The sequence below is a fragment of the Molossus molossus genome, unplaced genomic scaffold, assembly GCF_014108415.1.
Source record: "Molossus molossus isolate mMolMol1 unplaced genomic scaffold, mMolMol1.p scaffold_m16_p_12, whole genome shotgun sequence".
In the NCBI taxonomy this organism is placed as follows: Eukaryota; Metazoa; Chordata; class Mammalia; order Chiroptera; family Molossidae; genus Molossus; species Molossus molossus.
The window spans coordinates 96712893-96731232 of record NW_023425347.1 but is presented as its reverse complement, the minus strand read 5'-3'; the positions used below and the strand labels follow the sequence as shown (position 1 = coordinate 96731232).

Here is an 18340-nt window from a genome sequence, read left to right as displayed (position 1 = left end):
AAAAAAATAGGTAATGCTTTGCTGGACGTTGACCATGACCCTTCAAAAGAGAATTTACATTTGGTAACTTGTTTTATTTATTTTTATTTTTTTAATTTTTTACTTTTTTATCCTCACCCGAGGACATTTTTCCATTTTTTGTACAGATAGAGTGGGAGGGAGAGAGAGGAAGAGAGAAAGAAAGGGAGAGAAACATCGATGTGAAAGGAACACATCGAGTGGCTGCCACCCGTACAACCAACCAGGGCCGGGGACAAACTGCAACCGAGGTACGTGCCCTTAGCGGGAACCGAACCCGGGTCTCTCAGGACCGCAGGCCGACGCTCTAACCGCTGAGCCAAACCAGCCAGGGCGGTAACTTGTTTTAAATGACATGTTAAATTTGTCAAAGTCACTGCCTTCACTTTTCTTACACATCTTCACTGTCTCTTAGGCCAAAGGAGGGCTTTCTGGTTTATTTGATGGAGCTGAAGTTGTTCTTGGTCCTGACACTTCCATGGAGCTTCTGGGGCCCGTTCCACCTGAGCAACAATTCACTAATCAAAAAATGAGGCCCGGTTCTGGAATGTTATCCATCAGAGTCATCCCCGATGGGCCGACCAGAGCCCTCCAGGTGATGGTTTATCTTAAAACTGACGTGAAAGAATCTGTGTCCCTCCTCCCAATGATTAGTCATTCAACAAATATTTATTGAATTATTCATGTTGGATATGAAGATATAGTGTCTTCATTTATAAAGTGGGGATAAGACCTACCTCACAAAGTTGTTAGAAGAATTAAAGTATAAGTACATATAAGATGATAATGTATACGATGATGTAATGTATAAAGTATAAGAATTGAAGATAATGCATTGTAACAGGACTCTCTGAGAGAGTGCATCAGAATCCATAATACCTCTTTAAAAAACATCCTTTTTTATGGCAAAATTGAATTGAGGTTTGCCTCTTTTGACTTGAGCTATAATTCTAGATCACCTACAGATGCCTAGCCCCACTGGAAGAGGCTTTCAAGGTCCGTAGCTCGGCGTTTGCCATGTAGACTTGCAAACAAGTTTGCTTTACTGTTCCGTAATTCTCCCCTCAGCAGCACTTTGGAAACCAGTTAACTTTCACGGGGTTGTTGAGCACAGAGTGAGTTTGACCGACACAGTGGATACGGAATGGGTTTCACTGTAAGTAGGAGACTTCTTAGTACACTTTTATTTGACTTCAGATAACAGATTTCTCCCAACGGAAAAGTGACCATTCATCGTATGAAGTCGATGAACTTCCTGTTACTGAACAAGAGCTCCAGAAATTAAAGCATCCAGACACAGAGCAAGAATTGGAAGTAAGCTTTAAGTATTGCAAATTCATTTCTTAATCATAAATTTGGTTAGAGTTTTGCTCTGGGGTGCTTTCCGTTTAGGCCTCCTCTTTTCTTTCTGCCCTCTGTGAATTCTAAATCTAGGTGTTGCTTCAGTGTTTAATGTTATTACAAAGTGGGTATGTGAATATGTTAGATGACAGCTAAAGTCGAATCAGAATGTGACAAATGTCACTAAATGAAGATGATAGTGAACAAAGCTAAACTATTTGAATTTAGACAGGAATGAAGGTGGAGAATAAATAAGATAGACTTTTGGGCATTGAGAAGAAAGTGAAAAGTTAGAAAAGGAACAGGAGACGAACATGGAAAAGCACACTTATTTGATATTTACTCAGTGATCTTTAAAAATCAGTTGCCTATCTGTATGATAGTTCTGTGAGTAACTTGTTAGGACAGTGGTTCTCAACCTTCCTAATGCCGCGGCCCTTTAATACAGTTCCTCATGTGGTGGTGACCCCCAACCATAAAATTATTGTTGCTACTTCATAACTGTAATTTTGCTACTGTTGTGTCATAGGCGACCCCTGTGAAAGGGTCATTTGACCCCCAAATGGGTTGCAACCCACAGGTTGAGAACCACTGTATTAGGAGCTTGCATCCTAAATAGAGAGAGAGAGATGATCAAATAATTATCTTCATAGAATGAAACGCAGAATTGTCACCAGTGCTTTGAGAGAGATATCATCATTCCACTCTAGAGTTCTGTTCTGGTGGGGAGAGGATGGAGTTCACGGTGTTGCGGTGAATAATGGGACTCTCCTAAGTGGCCTTCCTCTGCTCAGAGGTCAACTGGAAGGATGTAAATGTATTTACTTCCTCATTCTTTCTGGACTCCCTCGAGCCCTGTTTTAAACTGTCAGTGTGCCATATTTTGGTTTCCTTTTAGGTACTGGTGAAGTTAGAAGGTGGAATTGGGTTGTCCTTAATTAATAAAGTCCCAGAAGAACTGGTCTTTGCGAGTCTTAGAGGGATCAATGTGCATTACACACAGTTGGCCACCAGTCACATGCTTGAACTCAGCATACAGGATGTACAGGTAAGGGGCCGGGAGTTCAGAACCTGTTCATCTTCCTATGTTCTTTGAAACAAAGTCTCAATGAGATCCAGTGTGTTGGTATTCTAAAAACTCCAGTGCTTTGGCAGAAATATCTTGTTGTGGCCTTCAAAAAGTCATTCAATGAAAATAATTGTTTCTACTGACATTTGTGTCACTAATTTTTCTATATAGCAGAATTCTGAATATAGTTGCTAGTCCATCAGTAACTTAGATAACAGTCAAGGTGGAGGGAGAACCTGTGGTTCCCCATTTTTCCAGTATTAGAAAACAGGACATCACCTAACTACCATCAGGAATTGAAGTTCATCACAGGAGGAAAAAACGAGGGAACTGGACTTGTGCTTCTGGCCAACATGTAGTGACAGGAAACAGACGTACTCTCCTACCTGGAATGACCCCGAAGTCCAGATAAAACAAGGAGACGACAGGTCCAAGACACTGGATGTCAGGCAACAAGAGACAGTGAGCCGGGAGAGGTGGGAACAGCAGACGCGAGCCCGGCAGCAGCCTCAGCTTCCTGCGAGTCTCCAGGCCGTGGCACTGGCAGGGGAGGGGACAGTTAGAAGGGATGCGCTGAGCAAATAGCTGGAGTCCTCGCACCGAGGCAGCCCCAGTTCACAGGACAGCATACCTGGGAGGTCTCCAGAGGGTCCCCACACGTGTTCAGGAGAGATCAGATCGGTGATGCATGTGAAGAAACTGCCATCCGAACCATCCAAAAGGATCTCGGGCACAGCACCTGCTGCTGCCCAGCACTGGCGACGGCGCTGCTGCTTCCCAGCCAGACTGGACATTGGGAAGAGTGCTCTGGGAAGTCTTGCCTCCATGCTGATGGAGAGTGGCTCTAGGCTGAGCACCGCTCCACACCTACCTAACAAATCGGAAAAGGAAGGTCTGAAAGGATAGGTTGGTTTCCAGGTAACTTCACTGCATCCTGAATAAAACTCGAGATATAATGGAAAACAAGCCCTGGCCGGTTTGGCTCAGCGGTTAGAGTGTCCACCTGCGTGCGGTCTGGAGAGACCCGGGTTCGGTTCCCACTAAGGGCACGTACTTCGGTTGCAGTTTGTCCCCGGCCCTGGTTGGTCGTGCGGGTGGCAGCCACTCGATGTGTCCCTTCACATCGATGTTTCCCTCTCTCTCTCTTCCTCTCTCTCCCTCCCACTCTATCTGTACAAAAAAATGGAAAAATGTCCTCGGATGAAGATAAAAAAAAAAAAAAGAAAACAAAAATATTCGGCACCCAAAGTAAAATTCACGATATCTGGCATCCTAGGAAAAAGTACCAGGTGTTCAGAAGGGAGGAAAATACAATATATAACCAGAAGAATAATCAGTCTAAATGGACCAGAGCTAAGAATTTTCAGAGGACATTAAAACTATTATGAGCCCTGGCCAGCAGTTTGGCTCAGCAGTTAGAGCGTGGGCCCTTGGACCAATGAGTCACGGTTTCAATTCCGGTCAAGGGCACGTACCTCGGTTGCAGTTCATCCCCGGCCCTGGTCAGGGTCATGCAGGAGGCAACCGGTTGATGTGTCTCTCTAACATCAATGTTCTTTCTCTCTCCCTCCCACTCTGTCTGAACAAATGGAAAAATATCATTGGGTAAGGATTAAAAGAAAAAACTGTTATGATAAGTGTATTCTGCATGTTGAAAAAGTTGAGACATGGAAGATATAAAAAACTCAAACTTCTAGAGATTAAAATGAAATGAAAAAATACAGTGGATTTGATGATACATTGCAGGAAAAAAGATTAGTGAATTTGAAGACATAACAATAGAAACTGTCTGAATTTAAATACTCAGAGAAAAATACAGACAAACCTTATTTTATTCTGCTTCCCTTTATCATGCTGCACAGATACTGCAGTTTTACAAATTGAAGATTTGTGGCAACCCTGCGTTGAACGAGTCTGTTGGTGCCTAAACAGCATTTTCTTCTTTTGTGTCTCTACATCACATTTTGATAATTCTCACAATATTCCAGACTTTTTCCTTATTATTATATTTGTTAGAGTGATCTAATCGGTGATCTTTGGCGTTACTATTGTAATGGTTTTGGGGTGCTATGAACCACTCCCATATAACAATGTAATTGATAAGTCTTGTGAGTCTGACTGTTCAACCAAATGGCCATCTCCTCATCTCCCTCTCCTCAGTCCTACTATTCCCGTAACACAACTTGAAATGAGACCAGTTAATAACCCTACAGTGCCCTCTTAATGTTCAAGAGAAAGGAAGAGTTGCTGTCTCTCACTTTTTTTTGTAATCCTCATCCAAGAATATTTTTTCCATCGATTTTTAGAAAGAGTGGAAGGAAGGGAGGAAGGGAAGAAGGAAGAGAGAGAGAGAGAGAGAGAAAGAGAGAGAGAGAGAAAGAGAGAGAGAGAGAAACATCGTTGTGAGAGAGACACATCGATTGGTTGCCTCCCTCACACACCCCGACCAGGACCAGGGATCAAACCTGCAACCCAAGTACGTGTCCTTGACTGAGAATCGAACCTGTGACCTTTCAGCCCGTGGGACAACACTGTAACTACTGAGCCAAACCAGCCAGGGCACACATCTCTCACTTTAAATCAAATACTAGAAGTGGTTAAGCTTAGTGCGGTAAGCATGTCAAAAGCCAAAACAGGCCTAAAGCCAGGCCCTTACAGTGTTTAGCCAGTTGTGAATGCAACGGAAAGGCCCTGAAGGAAGTGCCGCTCCAGTGACTGATAAAGCAGAACAGCCTTATTGCTGATATCAAGTTTTTGTTTTTGTTTTTTATTTTTTTTTATTTTTTATTTTTTTATCCTCACCCGAGGACACCCTTCCATTTTTTGTTCAGGTAGAGTGGGAGGGAGAGAGGAACAGAGAGAGAGAGAGAAACATCGATGTGAAAGGGACACATCGAGTGGCTGCCACCCGTACAACCAACCAGGGCCGGGGACAAACTGCAACCGAGGTACATGCCCTTAGCGGGAACCGAACCCGGGTCTCTGAGGACCGCAGGCCGATGCTCTAACCGCTGAGCCAAAGCGGCCAGGGCTGTTTTTGTTTTTTAATCCTTACTGGACGATATTTTTCCATTTATTTTCAGACAGAGTTGGGGGGGAGAGAGAGAGAGACATCGATTGGTTGTCTCCTGCACTACCCTGACCAGGGTCAGGGACCGAACTGCAACCAAGGTACAGTGCCCTTGACCGGAATCAAACCCACAACTCTTTGGTCCGTGGGCCAGTGCTCCAACCACTGAGCCAAACCGGCCAGGGCTGGTATGGAGAAAGTTTTAAAGATGAGGATAGAAAAATTAGCCACAAATTTCCTTCAGCCAGAGCCTAATCCAGAGCAAGGCCCTGACTCTAGTTCTGCAAAGGCTGAGAGTTGCGAGAAAGCTGCCCAAGGAAAGTTGGGAGCTAGCAGAGGTTGATTTATGAGGTGTAAGAAGAGAAGCCATTTCCATAACAGAAGTGTGAGGTGAAGGAAGCAGCAGGTGCTGATGTAGACCCTGCAGCAAGTTACCCAGAAGATCTGGCCAAGAGCATCAGCGAAGGTGGCTCCACTCAACAACAGGCTTTCAGTACAGATGAAAGAGCCTTCTGTTGGAAGAAAATGCCATCTAGGACTTTCATGGCTTGAGCAGAGACAGCAGTGCCTGGCTTCGAAGGACAGGCTGACTCTCTTGTGAGGGGTTAGTGCAGCTGGTGACTTTACATTGAAGCCAATTCTCGTTTACTATCTGAAAATCCTACGGCCCTTAAGAATGTGCTCATTGTCCTCCACTTGTGCTCTGTACACGGACAACAAAGCCTGGATGACAGCACATCTGCTTATAACATGGTTTACTGAATAGTTTAAGCCACTGTGGAGACTTACTGCTCAGAAAAAAATATTCCTTTAAAAAGTATTACTACTTGACCTGGCCAGTGTGGCTCAGTTGGTTGGAACGTAGTCCTGTGCACCAAGGGGTTGCGGGTATTGAGTTAAATCATGCTTGTTACTAGTTTCTTTTACTGTCTTCATTAAAAGATAGGGATGTTGGTCCTGGCTGATTTGGCTCAGCAGTTAGAGTGTCGACCCGAGGACCAATAAGTCTTGGGTTCGATTCTGGTCTAGGGCATGTACCTCGGTTGCTGTTTGGTCTCCTGCCCTGGTCAGGTTGTGAGGATGCAACCAGAAAACTCAGAAGAGATGGGACAAATAGGAAGATGGTTGACGCAGTCAAACCTAACTATCAGTTAATTAAATGAAAATACTATATTATACCTCCAATTTAAAGGCAGAAGTTATCAGATTAGATTAAAAAGCAAGACCCAATTATATACTGCCTACAAGAAACACACATTAAAAATAAAGACACAGCCCTGGCCAGTTTGGCTCAGCGGTTAGAGCGTCGACCTGCGGTCCGGAGAGACCCCGGTTCGGTTCCCGCTAAGGGCACGTACCTCGGTTGCAGTTTGTCCCCGGCCCTGGTCGGTCGTGCGGGTGGCAGCCACTCGATGTGTCCCTTCACATTGATGTTTCTCTCTCTCTCCCTTCCTCTCTCTCCCTCCCACTCTAGCTGTACAAAAAATGGAAAAATATCCTCGGGTGAGAATAAAATAAATAAATAAATAAAGACACAAATATGTAAAGAAGAAAAGAATGAAAAAAGATACACCAGGATAATACTAGTCATAAGAAAATGCAAATGGCTAGATTAATATCAGACATAGTAAATTACAGAGCAAATAATATTTCCAGCGGTAAGGAAGGTGATTTCCTAACGATAAAAGAGACAGTTAATCAAGAGGGCATAACAATCCTGGATGTTTAGACAGAGCTTCAAAATACATGAAGCCAAAAGTGATTGAACTGAAAGAAATAAACACAATTATAATAGAAGATTTCATTGCTACTCTCTGAATAATTGATAGAACAAATAAGCAGAAAATCATTAAAGACATACTAGACCTAACCCACTAGACCTAACTGACATTTATAGAACACTCCACCTAGCAACAGCAGAAAACATATTCTCAAGTACACATGAAACATTCCCAAGATGAACCACATTCTGGGCCATAAAACAATTCTCAACAAAATCAAAAGGATTCAAGTCACACGCAGTATGCACTTTGATCACAATGGAATTAAAGTAGATAAAATGGAAAAAAGAGTTAGGAAAATCCCCCAAATATTTGGAAACTAAATACACGTCTAAATAACCCATGGATCAAAGAACAAATCAAAGGAGAAATTAGAAAATATTTTTAACTGAATAAGAATGAAATACAACATACCAGAATTTGTGGAATGCTGCTAAAGCTACTAAATAGCACCACCGACAAACCCAAAATAAGCAGAAGAAAGGAAAGAAGAAAGATCTCAGCAGAAATCATTGAAATAAAAAGCAGCAACTACAGTAGAAAAAAACCCCAAACAATAAAAAGCTGGCTCTTTGAGCTTAAGCTGATGAGGAAAAGAGAAGGCACAAATTACTAATATCAGGAGAGGGAGAGGTGCCAGACAAAAAATGGACACTTCTCTGGGAAGGGACTTTTTGGAGGAGCTGCAAACTCATCGTGGCCCCTCCTGGCTGCCTGGCTGCTGTGTTTTCTCCATGGTCACAGGGCTGTTGGTTTCTGGGGCCACTGTAGACCTTGGTGGGGGAGGGATGAATAGGGCTGACAAGTGAAAATACCACAGAGCCCACTGTTCTCCTGAATTTTAGCTAATTTTCTCAAATAAATGATCCCTGGACAGTTGCAAACCTAGACCTTTCAGAGTTCTGAAAAACTCGAATTTGACAGTTTTTGCCAGGGTTTTCCTGTGATGCTGTCAAGACAGCGCTCTCTTTTGTAGCATCGTTCTTGGAATCCTCCTTTCTAACCTTCACCAGGTTGGAAGTGCTATTATTGTGGTCCTTCAGTGAGAATACCTTTTTACAGTGCCGTTGAGATAGAGTCAATGGCCAGGGTACTTCCTGAGTGGCCTGCATACTATGAGATCCCAGTCGAAGGTAAAAATGAGAACTGAGCCACTTGTCTGTTTTGGTTTTATTTTGCTGCTTTCTCATGTCCTAGGTGGACAATCAGCTCATCGGTACCACTCAGCCCTTCATGCTCTATGTGACGCCCCTGAGCAACGAGAACGAGGTCATTGAGACCGGCCCTGCCGTGCAAGTGAACGCGGTGAAGTTCCCCAGTAAGAGTGCGCTGACCAACATCTACAAGGTAGGCTGGGGGTGATGGGGCCGCAAGCGATGTGTCTCAGCCAGGTGTCAGAGCAGCTGGGCGGTGTGTGGAGGGAACCAGTCCCGTGGGGTTAAGGCACAAGTGACTTCTTAACTTGTGTAAAGGAATTGGCAGGAACTCCTCTTAGCACTGTACGTTCTCATTGTGTGTTCCGTGACTTGCACATGGTAGCTCTGAATCCCCTGGGGCCAGTGCCTGTGAAGTGCTGGTGATGCAGATCTGTTATTAAAGTAGGGTAATGCAGAAGACCCTTTGGAAAGGAGTCGGTGGGGTCTGACCGTGGGCTGACATCCTCCTGTGGAAGCCACCACAGCTTACTAAAAGTGGACAATTCAAAGTGATAAACTTGCTTTCCTGGAGAAGTCTCCATGGACAAGCTAGCTGTCATGGCAGCAAATTCTGGAAAAGTAGGAGCTGACAAAGAGGTCGCTTCCCATATTTCTGGTCCTTTGTCACTGATGTCGATGAGGCCCAGCCTCCAGTCCACAAGCCCACACCTGCTGCCCCCACACTAGCCGCCAGCCATGTGAATTCAGCACCATGACGTTCACCCGTCACAGTGTATCTGAAAGTGTCATCCCGACTAACGAGACACAGGTGCCCACGGAACCAAACGACATCTGGAATTTTTGGCTAATTGTAATAATGCAGAGAGAGGGGAGCCAGAAATAATTTGGCACTATGACTATAAAATCACATAAGTAACGGACCGTATCATGTCACTGGGGCCTTCTCTTAATGGCACAGAAAAATTGAGCGAGAGTGTTTTTCCGGGGTTCACGTTGTAAATCAGAATGTCCTTATCTCTAGCATCTGATGATCACGGCTCAGAGGTTCACAGTGCAAATCGAAGAGAAGCTGCTCCTCAAGCTGCTGAGCTTCTGTGGCTACGATCAAGCAGAATCAGGTAATTAGCCCAAGGACGGCAGTGCCTTAGCCTGCTGGTGGAAGTAGGTTTTTTGGGTGCCGTACAAGCTCTCTATCCACGCCGTAGCCCGAACTGGGAGCATTTGTGTTTCATTGTTTCCAGTAGTGCTTGCTGACAGTGGAGGTGTGTCTGTGTGTGAAGGAAGCTGCTGGGAGGTGCCCTGGGATGCCCAGTGTAAGCCTTTGGGCAGCCGCGTACTATTCCTCTTTGTTTGGCGTTTTTTGACTCTACTCTTGGCTAACAGAAATGATGTTAGTTCTTTAGCAAACCACTTTGTTTCCTAACCTTTGTTTATGAAACAGACTCAGGGCCAAGAATCAGAAATCCCTTCAGCAGTTCCTTTGGTTTAGTTGAGGGGGGAAAAAAAACTGGCCAGCCTCAACTCCTTAACTTTTTACATTCGTCCCTTTATGCCTTACACAGGTTTTTAGTTACTTTACTCTTCTTTGGAGATAAACTGTTGAGAAACCTACATTTCCCAGCAGTGCTACAGAAATAATTTAACTGTTGTCTATTTTCGATTCCTCATCATGGCCTTTGCAAGACTATACACAGCTTTGAGAAAATCAGTAATGCTTGGTGTTTTGAAGACTAAAGTAAAAGTTGAGCCTGAAGAAATGATAAGATAGAGACATTTATGTTTATTCCCTATGTTGGCTAGAGAAAAAAAATCCCAGGGACGTGTGTGCATATGTACATCATACACCATGCCAGTAAAATGCATTTGCCCTATTACCCCAGACTAAGATGCTGTCTGTGTAGGGCTGGCTTCTACTTCAGGTCGGATGCCAGTGTTTGTTTGTACTCAGACAGTCACTTGAGAGCCTGCCTGCCAGGTATCTGTTTTCTTTTGATGCCTTCCTGAGAAGTTTTACTGTAAATTTGATTGGACATGCTTTTCCTGTAAGTTGCTCTAAATATCTCCCCTCCCCCGCACCCTGCCAAGCATCCTATGGTGGATGTAGACTTCTATAAAGACCTGACCTGCCTTTCACGGGAGTATCTCTTCTGCTTCCTGTTTCTGTTTCCTGAATACAAATAAGCTGGGTTCTCTTGCAGTATCTTTTTTTTTTTTTACCTATTCCTTGTTTTCTATAAATAGAACTATAATAGCTTACAGCATTAATTTGTTTGCTAAGTAGATATGTATACTATTTTTGGTTTTATTTCTAAGGCTCATGAAGCCAAGTGAAAATAAGCTACTTACACGGGTGTGGGCACGGCATGGAGTCAAAGAACACGTTGCTGTGTTCTAGCCCATGGTAACCTTTCTACCTCCGAGATAATAAGTAAAAACCATGCCTCGCCCTGGCTGGTTTGGTTCAGCGGTTAGAGCTTCGGCCTGTGGTCCCGAGAGACCCAGGTTCAGTTCCCGCTAAGGGCATGTACCTCGGTTGCAGTTTGTCCCCGGCTCTGGTGGTCGTGCAGATGGCAGCCACTCGATGTCTCCCTTTCATGTCGATGTTTCTCTCTCTCTCTTCCTCTCTCTTTGTTCCACTCTATGTGAACAAAAAATGGAAAAATGTCCTCGGGTGAGGATAAAAAACAACAACAAAAAAAACATGCCTCGACTGTGCTATTGAAGCGGATGTTCACCGTTTGGGGGAGAGAATGCTGCTTGTTGTGAAGTCAGTTCTTCAATGGACTGCAGCCTGTTTCTTTTTGTGGCATTATATTTTGTTCAGATTCATTATTTATTGGTCATATTGTTTGGTTAAACTACACTCCAAGTAATTATTTGAATGTCATCTTATGAAATAAGTTCAGAAAATCTAGGTCATTTATAATAATAATAATAACAACAACAACATGGATTTTAGAAAACTCGTTACCAACAAACACACCCACAACCTCTGGCTCTCCCACCTAGATTATTTTTCCCAAAGATGTTATCTGCCAGATGGTATAGAGTCACAAGATTAAGCTATTGTACTATTATTTGGTGGTGGTGGTTGTTAATCCTCACCTGAGGATATTTTTTCCATTTGATTTTTAGAGAGTGGAAGGTGGGGGAGAGAAAGAGTGATGTGAGGGAGACACATCGATTGGTTGCCTTCCACAGAAGCCCTAACCATGGCCAGAGATCGAACCTGCAACCCAGGCATGTGCCCTTGATCGGGAATTGAATCTATGACCATTCAGTGTGCGGGCCGACGCTCTGATCACTGAACCACAGCAGCCAGGGCTATTGTACTTTTTCTCTAAACAACATGAAACACCTGTTTTTACAAAGAAGTGGCATCAGGATGCTGTTGATATTCCTGAACCCTGGAAAACCAAATTGAGAGAGACAGAGATGTTTACATTTTTCTATGAGTTTTAAAAAAATCAAGGGTTTGAATCATGAGACTTCAAGAGATTCTTTTCTGTAAAACAATTCTATCTTTGTGCCAGAGGTTGAAAAATATGACGAAAACCTCCATGAAAAGACAGTTGAGCAAGGTGGAACCCCGATCCGCTACTACTTTGAAAATCTCAAGATCAGCATTCCCCAGATCAGGCTGAGCGTGTTCACCTCCAACAAGCTGCCCCTGGATCTTAAGGTGAGCTCATCCCTGGATCCGTTTTCAACAATGGCTTCTCCTCGGAGAAGAATGAGCTTGTGTTTACTCTCTGCTTTTTCTGTCCAGCATCATTTGTAGCAGACATTTTTACAGGTTTCTTTCTTTAGAAGGTTTATTGACTCATACACACACACACACATGCACATGCACACACTTCTTCCTTTTTTAAAATGTTAAGTATGACTTTGCTAAAGATTAAGAAGTAACAAAAGAGTAAACACAGAGAATTACACTGAAACCCATTTGCCCTCTCCTTAGCTCTTGGCTTGTCTCCGTGAGGTAGACACCTCCTTTCCTAGGGCCGCTCCCAGACTCGAGGAAAGCTCCAACCGAGATAGTATTCCTTGTGTGCCCAAGACCTGCCTGCCCTCCTGGTTCTCTTCTCCCCTCTGTGTCCGCCTCATCTTGAATGGGTGGCACTAGAAATGTGTACCACCTGCAAAGAGAACTTTGCTACGCGCCCACTGCCCACAGAGATGTGGCCTTGCCTGCCCCCAGACCTGGACATAACACTCCTACAGATCCTCTTCATGTGTCCTAACAGACACAGTCTGAACAGCATCTTCATTTTCTGCAATAAGGTCTATTTTAAGTAAGGGATGGGGCTGGGATTCAAATCTAACCCTGTATGACTCTAAAGTCTCTCTATTTTTCTTCTGTATTGTGCTGCCCTCTGGAACATACAGAATCAGAGAATGTTAGAGCCATGAGAGTCCTCAGTGATCCCCTTGCTCAGTGACAGGGATATTGGAGCTGAAGTGTTTGTCACTCAAGGCTGTGTAGGTAGTGATAGGAGTAGGAGTAGAACCCAGTGACCGCGGGAGTCTTTCCTTAGCTTAAGTCTAAATCCGCCTGTGTGCCATGTGTACCCATTGCTTCTGATTCTTGCCTCTGTTGCATCTGAAGATGGTTATCAAGGCACCCATCTCCCCACTAACCCACAGTCTAAGATTGTTCTACCACTTAAATGCTGCGAAATGCTGTCTTTCTGAACAGGAATAATTTGAGACATGAACGAGTAAGTAATAAATCTGGAATAATAAATTCGCATGCCTCCAGGGACTATGCTAGTGATGCAAGTCAGTGACCAGTGCACTGGGGACGTGGCCCATGGAGTGTGCGCACTCCGTTCGAAGGCAGCCACAGCCCAGCTCCAGCCAGTGAACCCGGTGCTGCCAGATCTTCCGATTGTTAAAGTGAAGCTGGAAATCTGGAGTTTTATGTGGAATCTCCTGGTTGGCAACCAATTCGAATTTTGTTGTTGTTTTTTAAACCTCGTGGGCCCAGCAAAACACATGGCCTCATGTGCTCCACGGTTTGCCAGCTCACAACTTCTGAAATAGGCTTGCAGGTAACTAGGCAGTCATCTGCTCGACATCACATCGTATTTGGGTAAGAACAGGGGAAGAGTGACTGCTCCCTGAAGGCAGCAAACTGGGGCTGAGCTGTTGGCCATGCGGAGCGGGACCAGGGGAGCAGGGGCCTCCTGCGGTCATCCTGAGAACCCTGCCCAGTGCCCTTCCCACCGCACTGTCCGGGCTGCGTCATTTGCTTCGATTGCATGTTTCCCAGGGGACTGAAGATACTTATCATTAGGATGGGAGCTGGGGGAAAAACCATGGGAAAACCACTATCTTGCTAATATCCACAAGTATCTACTTGACTTATGTGACCCTTTGGAAAGGGTTTGTTTGATAAAGTGTATATTCCCCCAGAACTCCTGGCGCTCGCCCAACAGGCCGATGTTAAGCATTTCCTGAGAGTTAAGGACTTCTTGTTTTTAAAATCATCTTACTGAGGAACACAGACACCTAAATATTCCTTTCAAATTGCTCCCAGCAGAGAACTTGCCCCGAGCCTGACAAATGCAGTAGGATTTTCTCCGGCGGCGGCAGCTCCAGACCCCCAGTTGCACGGCCCCGGCACTTGCATGTGCGCCCTGCGTGCACTAGACTGGGAGTCCTGTGAGGCGAGTGTTTCATTTGGCACTCTGTCTAGGGAACATTTTTAAGGCATTTTTTAAATGATTGTTAAGTAAATTCAGTGGAACAGCCACATTATGAGGTGCGGGGCGGGGCCGCTCTGAATGGGGTGTCAAGCAGGGTGCAGGGAACTGGGACTTCAGAGCTCAAGTCTCAGCTTGTGGGAGTCACCGTGTCACTGCGTCCTGAGTTCCCCGAGTGGAGTCTGGGACTCATAAGATAATGTCATTTATTCAGAGAGGTTCCTAACAGTAAGACCCCTTTGTTAGTGCTCTCGGGAAGAGCGCGTGTCTTCGGGATGGTAGGGAATGGCTGAAAGCACGCGCTTAGGAAGTGGAGCCCGGCTCAGCAGTACAGGAGTCTGACTGAAAGGTAACCGCGTCTTTGGGGTTGAAGGCATAATTATCTCGATTCCCTTGACTCCAGGCCAGAAGTGAGGCTGTCAGAAATCTCCGAGCGAAGTCTCCCCAGGTTTACACCGAGGGTATGTTATCGCAGATAGTTGTTCAGAAGGACTCGAGCAGTTTCCGTCTGCTGTCTGCATTGGATGCCGTCCTCTGTGATGGGAGAAGGGGGAGGGAACAGGTTCCATTTCACAAATGCAGAGAGGAAAGCGCAGCCCCCCCCCCCCCCCATTCTCTGCGTTACTCCCCCAACTTTGCATGTTAGAGAGGAGCAGACTAATGTTGAAAATGCCAGGTAGCTTATATGTTCTCTCTCTTTTTCAAAGATCAAAAGCGGCCAGGAGCCTTTAAAAGGTTTCACAAGGTGGCCTACAGCAGTTCTTTTCCCATTTAGAGCATGGGGGTATTACAAAAGAAGGGCTTTAATTGAGCAATCTAGTTTGGAAGAAAACCCACATTTTAATGGTCAGAGAGCAAGAGGGTGGGGGGGAGGGGGAATTTCAAACAAAGACACTATTTAAAAAGCCTAAAACTGTCTTCTCAAAGGCTTGAAATAATTTGTTGGGAAACTTCAGACCCTTTACTTTTTCCCTCCCCTTCCTAAATAAAAACCAGATTTGTTAAAGGAAAAAAGATCCAGTATTGTTAATTGTATTTCAGAAAGTGCCAGAGAAGGAAATATCCCTGTAGTTTTAAACACCGTCCCAAGAGGGAAATGGGCAAATACCCTGCTTCACATAACAGTTTCTATGTACCATAAATAAACCTTTAAAGAATGAATTCCAGACAGTTTTGTTTAGTGCAGGATAAACTAAGAAAGGGAAGAACACGGCCCAGGGACTGGCTTGTGATCTGAGACCTTATGGCATAGGGACAGGTAGTCTTTCAACTCGATCAAGTTTCTGAAAGATTTCAGCAGTCTTTGTCTGGCAGAGGTGGGAGTAGATACTTTCCTATTTTTATTAGGACCTTCTGAGCACAGATTGTTTTCCCCAGAATCCATTTTATAGCAGGAAACTGCTACTTGAGTAAATAAGCATCAACTTTGTATACTACTGTATTTGATTAGTCCTTCAGTTGCTATAGGAAAAAGCTCTGTTTGGCTTTTCCCCTCTCATCCCTTCTTCTTTGACCAGAACAGCCTGAAGGTGGCAGGATAATTCATACCAATAGCTGTATCTCAGCCTTTTCAAAAGTGGGAGGCCCCAAAGCAGTAAATTACAAAGTAAAGGCAATTTTCTTGAAGGGCCAGAATATGTGCTTGGTTCAAACAAAGCACAGTAGCCATGCAGAAAGGGGCCAGTGTCTCTGGTGAGCGTTTTGACACTTAGTACAGGTTTCAGAGTCTTTGCTACTATGTGTGGTTCCTCCTCCTCAGTGTTTGGTGCAATGAGGAAGTTGGGGTGAAAGCTTTTTGCCTTAAGCCTTTGTTTTGATCTCATTTCCTCTTTGAGAAGAAAGCAGTGCTCAGAGCTGTGTTGACAAAACAGACTGCTGAGCTGCTGTCAGTACCTGGCTTTTATTTGTTGTGTAGCTCTAAGCAAAACAGTCAGGTCTCCTGGACCTCCGTCAGGGAAATGAGGAAAGCAATGGATGCTTATCACTTCATCATCATTCAGGATGAATAGCGGGAAGTTCTTCAGGAGAAATCATATAACCCTCCATTCTGGTCCACCTAATAGGTAGCTATTATTGTGAAAATGAGCATGTTCAAGTCTAAGATCTACGAATAATCTACATCAGTTTAGGCCATCCTTTTAACATTCCTTTGCTTTTATTTATAATAAAGAGAGTGTTAGGCTGAGTTGGTATGTTAGTCTAAATTAATGTTAGGATGCTCTTAATTACTAAAAATGCTTTGGTCTCTAATTAATTAGTAGGAGATGATGAGTGACTTCCCCAGGCACAAAATCCAGTGGCTTCTCTTCTGTCCTTTGTAGGGTTCTTGGTCATATTTGATATTGCTGACTTCTTGACGTCTGACCTTTCTGGTTCTCTCTTCTTACTCCTCTTTTTTTTCTTCTCTTTTTCACAGTTTTCTTTTCTTCTACTTCTCCTAACTTGTATATTAAAGGCAATTTTTTTCTGTTAACTAAACTGTGTGGTCATATCTTGCCCATTTTTAAAAAATCGTATGCTTGGTCTTTTATCTCCTCTAACTTTAGAAATTCTCTATGTAATTCTGTGTTCAATATAAGTTGCAGGTATATTTTCTTTGGTTTTTCATTAGTCTTTTTACTTTGCTTTTGGTGTGTGTCTGGTTTTTTTACTTATACAAAAGTGTTCTATTTTTATGTTGTCAAATGTATTAGTCTTTTCTTCCTTGAATCTGAGTTTTGAGTCACGAAGAAGTCTCCCCACTCTCCGGTTTTAGAAAGCATCACCTTTAAGTATGCGATTTCATTTCAACTATGAACATACTCTTGTTGCAGTAGAATTTAAGGCAGCCTCTGTAAATACATGCTTAAAGATTAAAAAATAAATGAGAAAATAAAATAGAAAGTTTATTAAATTGCACATGAAATTTTACTATAAAGACATGTTAATTCAGTGGGAAATATATAGGTGTTTTAATAAGTGCTATTAGACTAACTAGATAGCCACATAGAAAAATGTAAAATTAGATTTATTATTTATACTCTATGTAAGGATACATTCTGAGTGAATCAAAACTGTATTAATATTAGCATGAGCAAGTGTTTTTACATTCAGAAAAGAGAATTTGGGATGCTCTCTAAAATCCTTGAAATATCAATCATGTTAAATAAAAATATAATTGGGCCCGGCCGGTGTGACTCACTGGTTGAGCTTCTACCCATGCACCAAGAGGTCGCCAGTTCGATTCCTGGTCAGGGCACATGCCCAGGTTGTGGGCCCAATTCCCAGTGCAGGGCGTGCAGGAGGCAGCCAATCGATGTTCTCGCTCATTGATATTTTTATCTCTCTCTCTCCCTCTTTTTTCCTCTCTCTCTAAAATCAATAAAAATATATATATACACACACACACATATATATATATTTGGAAAATAAACTATATCCAAAAATTATTAATTGGTTTATAGCAGATCCAGAACAGCTGAAAACTACAAGAAAAGCTAGATATAAAACAAAAACACAAAAGTCTGTTTGAAGGTATTGAAAAGCTACCAAGATTGCCAGGATTCAAGGGTCCAAGATTTATGAGAGGAGGGAAACTTGATAAGGTGAGTGCAACATATACTCTGCTTTTATTCTCAAGACATTTCTAATTTGTAAGTGGTATGGGGAGAAAAGTAGAGAAGTCAAGCAGAAAGCAGCCGCCAAAAGGCAGAGAATCTGAGTAAAGCTTTTGGCAATCTTATGAGGCTGGCAGAGCAAAAGTTGGACTTCATTGCTACTAAAAGAGCTGGTAATTGGGGGGCTAATTTGTTACAGAGAAGGGACAAGCAGAAAGAGACCCCAGTAATCTGAGCTCCTTTATTTCTTGAGGCAGGTTACAATTTCTAAGTAACCTAGTCAGACAGAAGGCAAGCAAAATGTGGCTACCAAGAGACTGAAAAGCTAAATAGACCTTTTAGCAGTCTTACAGTGCTGGGAAGAGTAAAAATGGAGGAATAGAATTGGTTTTCAATTGAGACCACTGAAGGAGTGTACCAGGACTTTTATAAAGACTGAAATCTAGTCTTGAGAAAGCATAAATTCTTATTGGATTAAGCCTCTTTAACTGCCTGCCAGAAGCTAAAGACACATCCAAAGTCTCTATAAATTTTCATACAATGTTACATTCAATCACAAATTACCAGGCCTACCAAGAGAAAAAATAGACACTAGAAACA

General features: G+C 43.4%; 1 protein-coding gene across 3 annotated transcripts in view; it reads left to right on the top strand.

The window, feature by feature from the left end:
• Positions 1-18340, top strand: part of VPS13D (vacuolar protein sorting 13 homolog D) — a 238863-nt gene that overhangs the window by 133370 nt on the left and 87153 nt on the right. For all 3 annotated transcript variants that reach the window (XM_036256564.1, XM_036256565.1, XM_036256563.1), the window contains 6 exons: positions 434-613; positions 1216-1332; positions 2258-2407; positions 8477-8626; positions 9458-9554; positions 11970-12118. In XM_036256564.1, coding sequence (XP_036112457.1) covers positions 434-613; positions 1216-1332; positions 2258-2407; positions 8477-8626; positions 9458-9554; positions 11970-12118 — 843 coding nt within the window. The remainder of the gene's footprint in view (positions 1-433; positions 614-1215; positions 1333-2257; positions 2408-8476; positions 8627-9457; positions 9555-11969; positions 12119-18340) is intronic.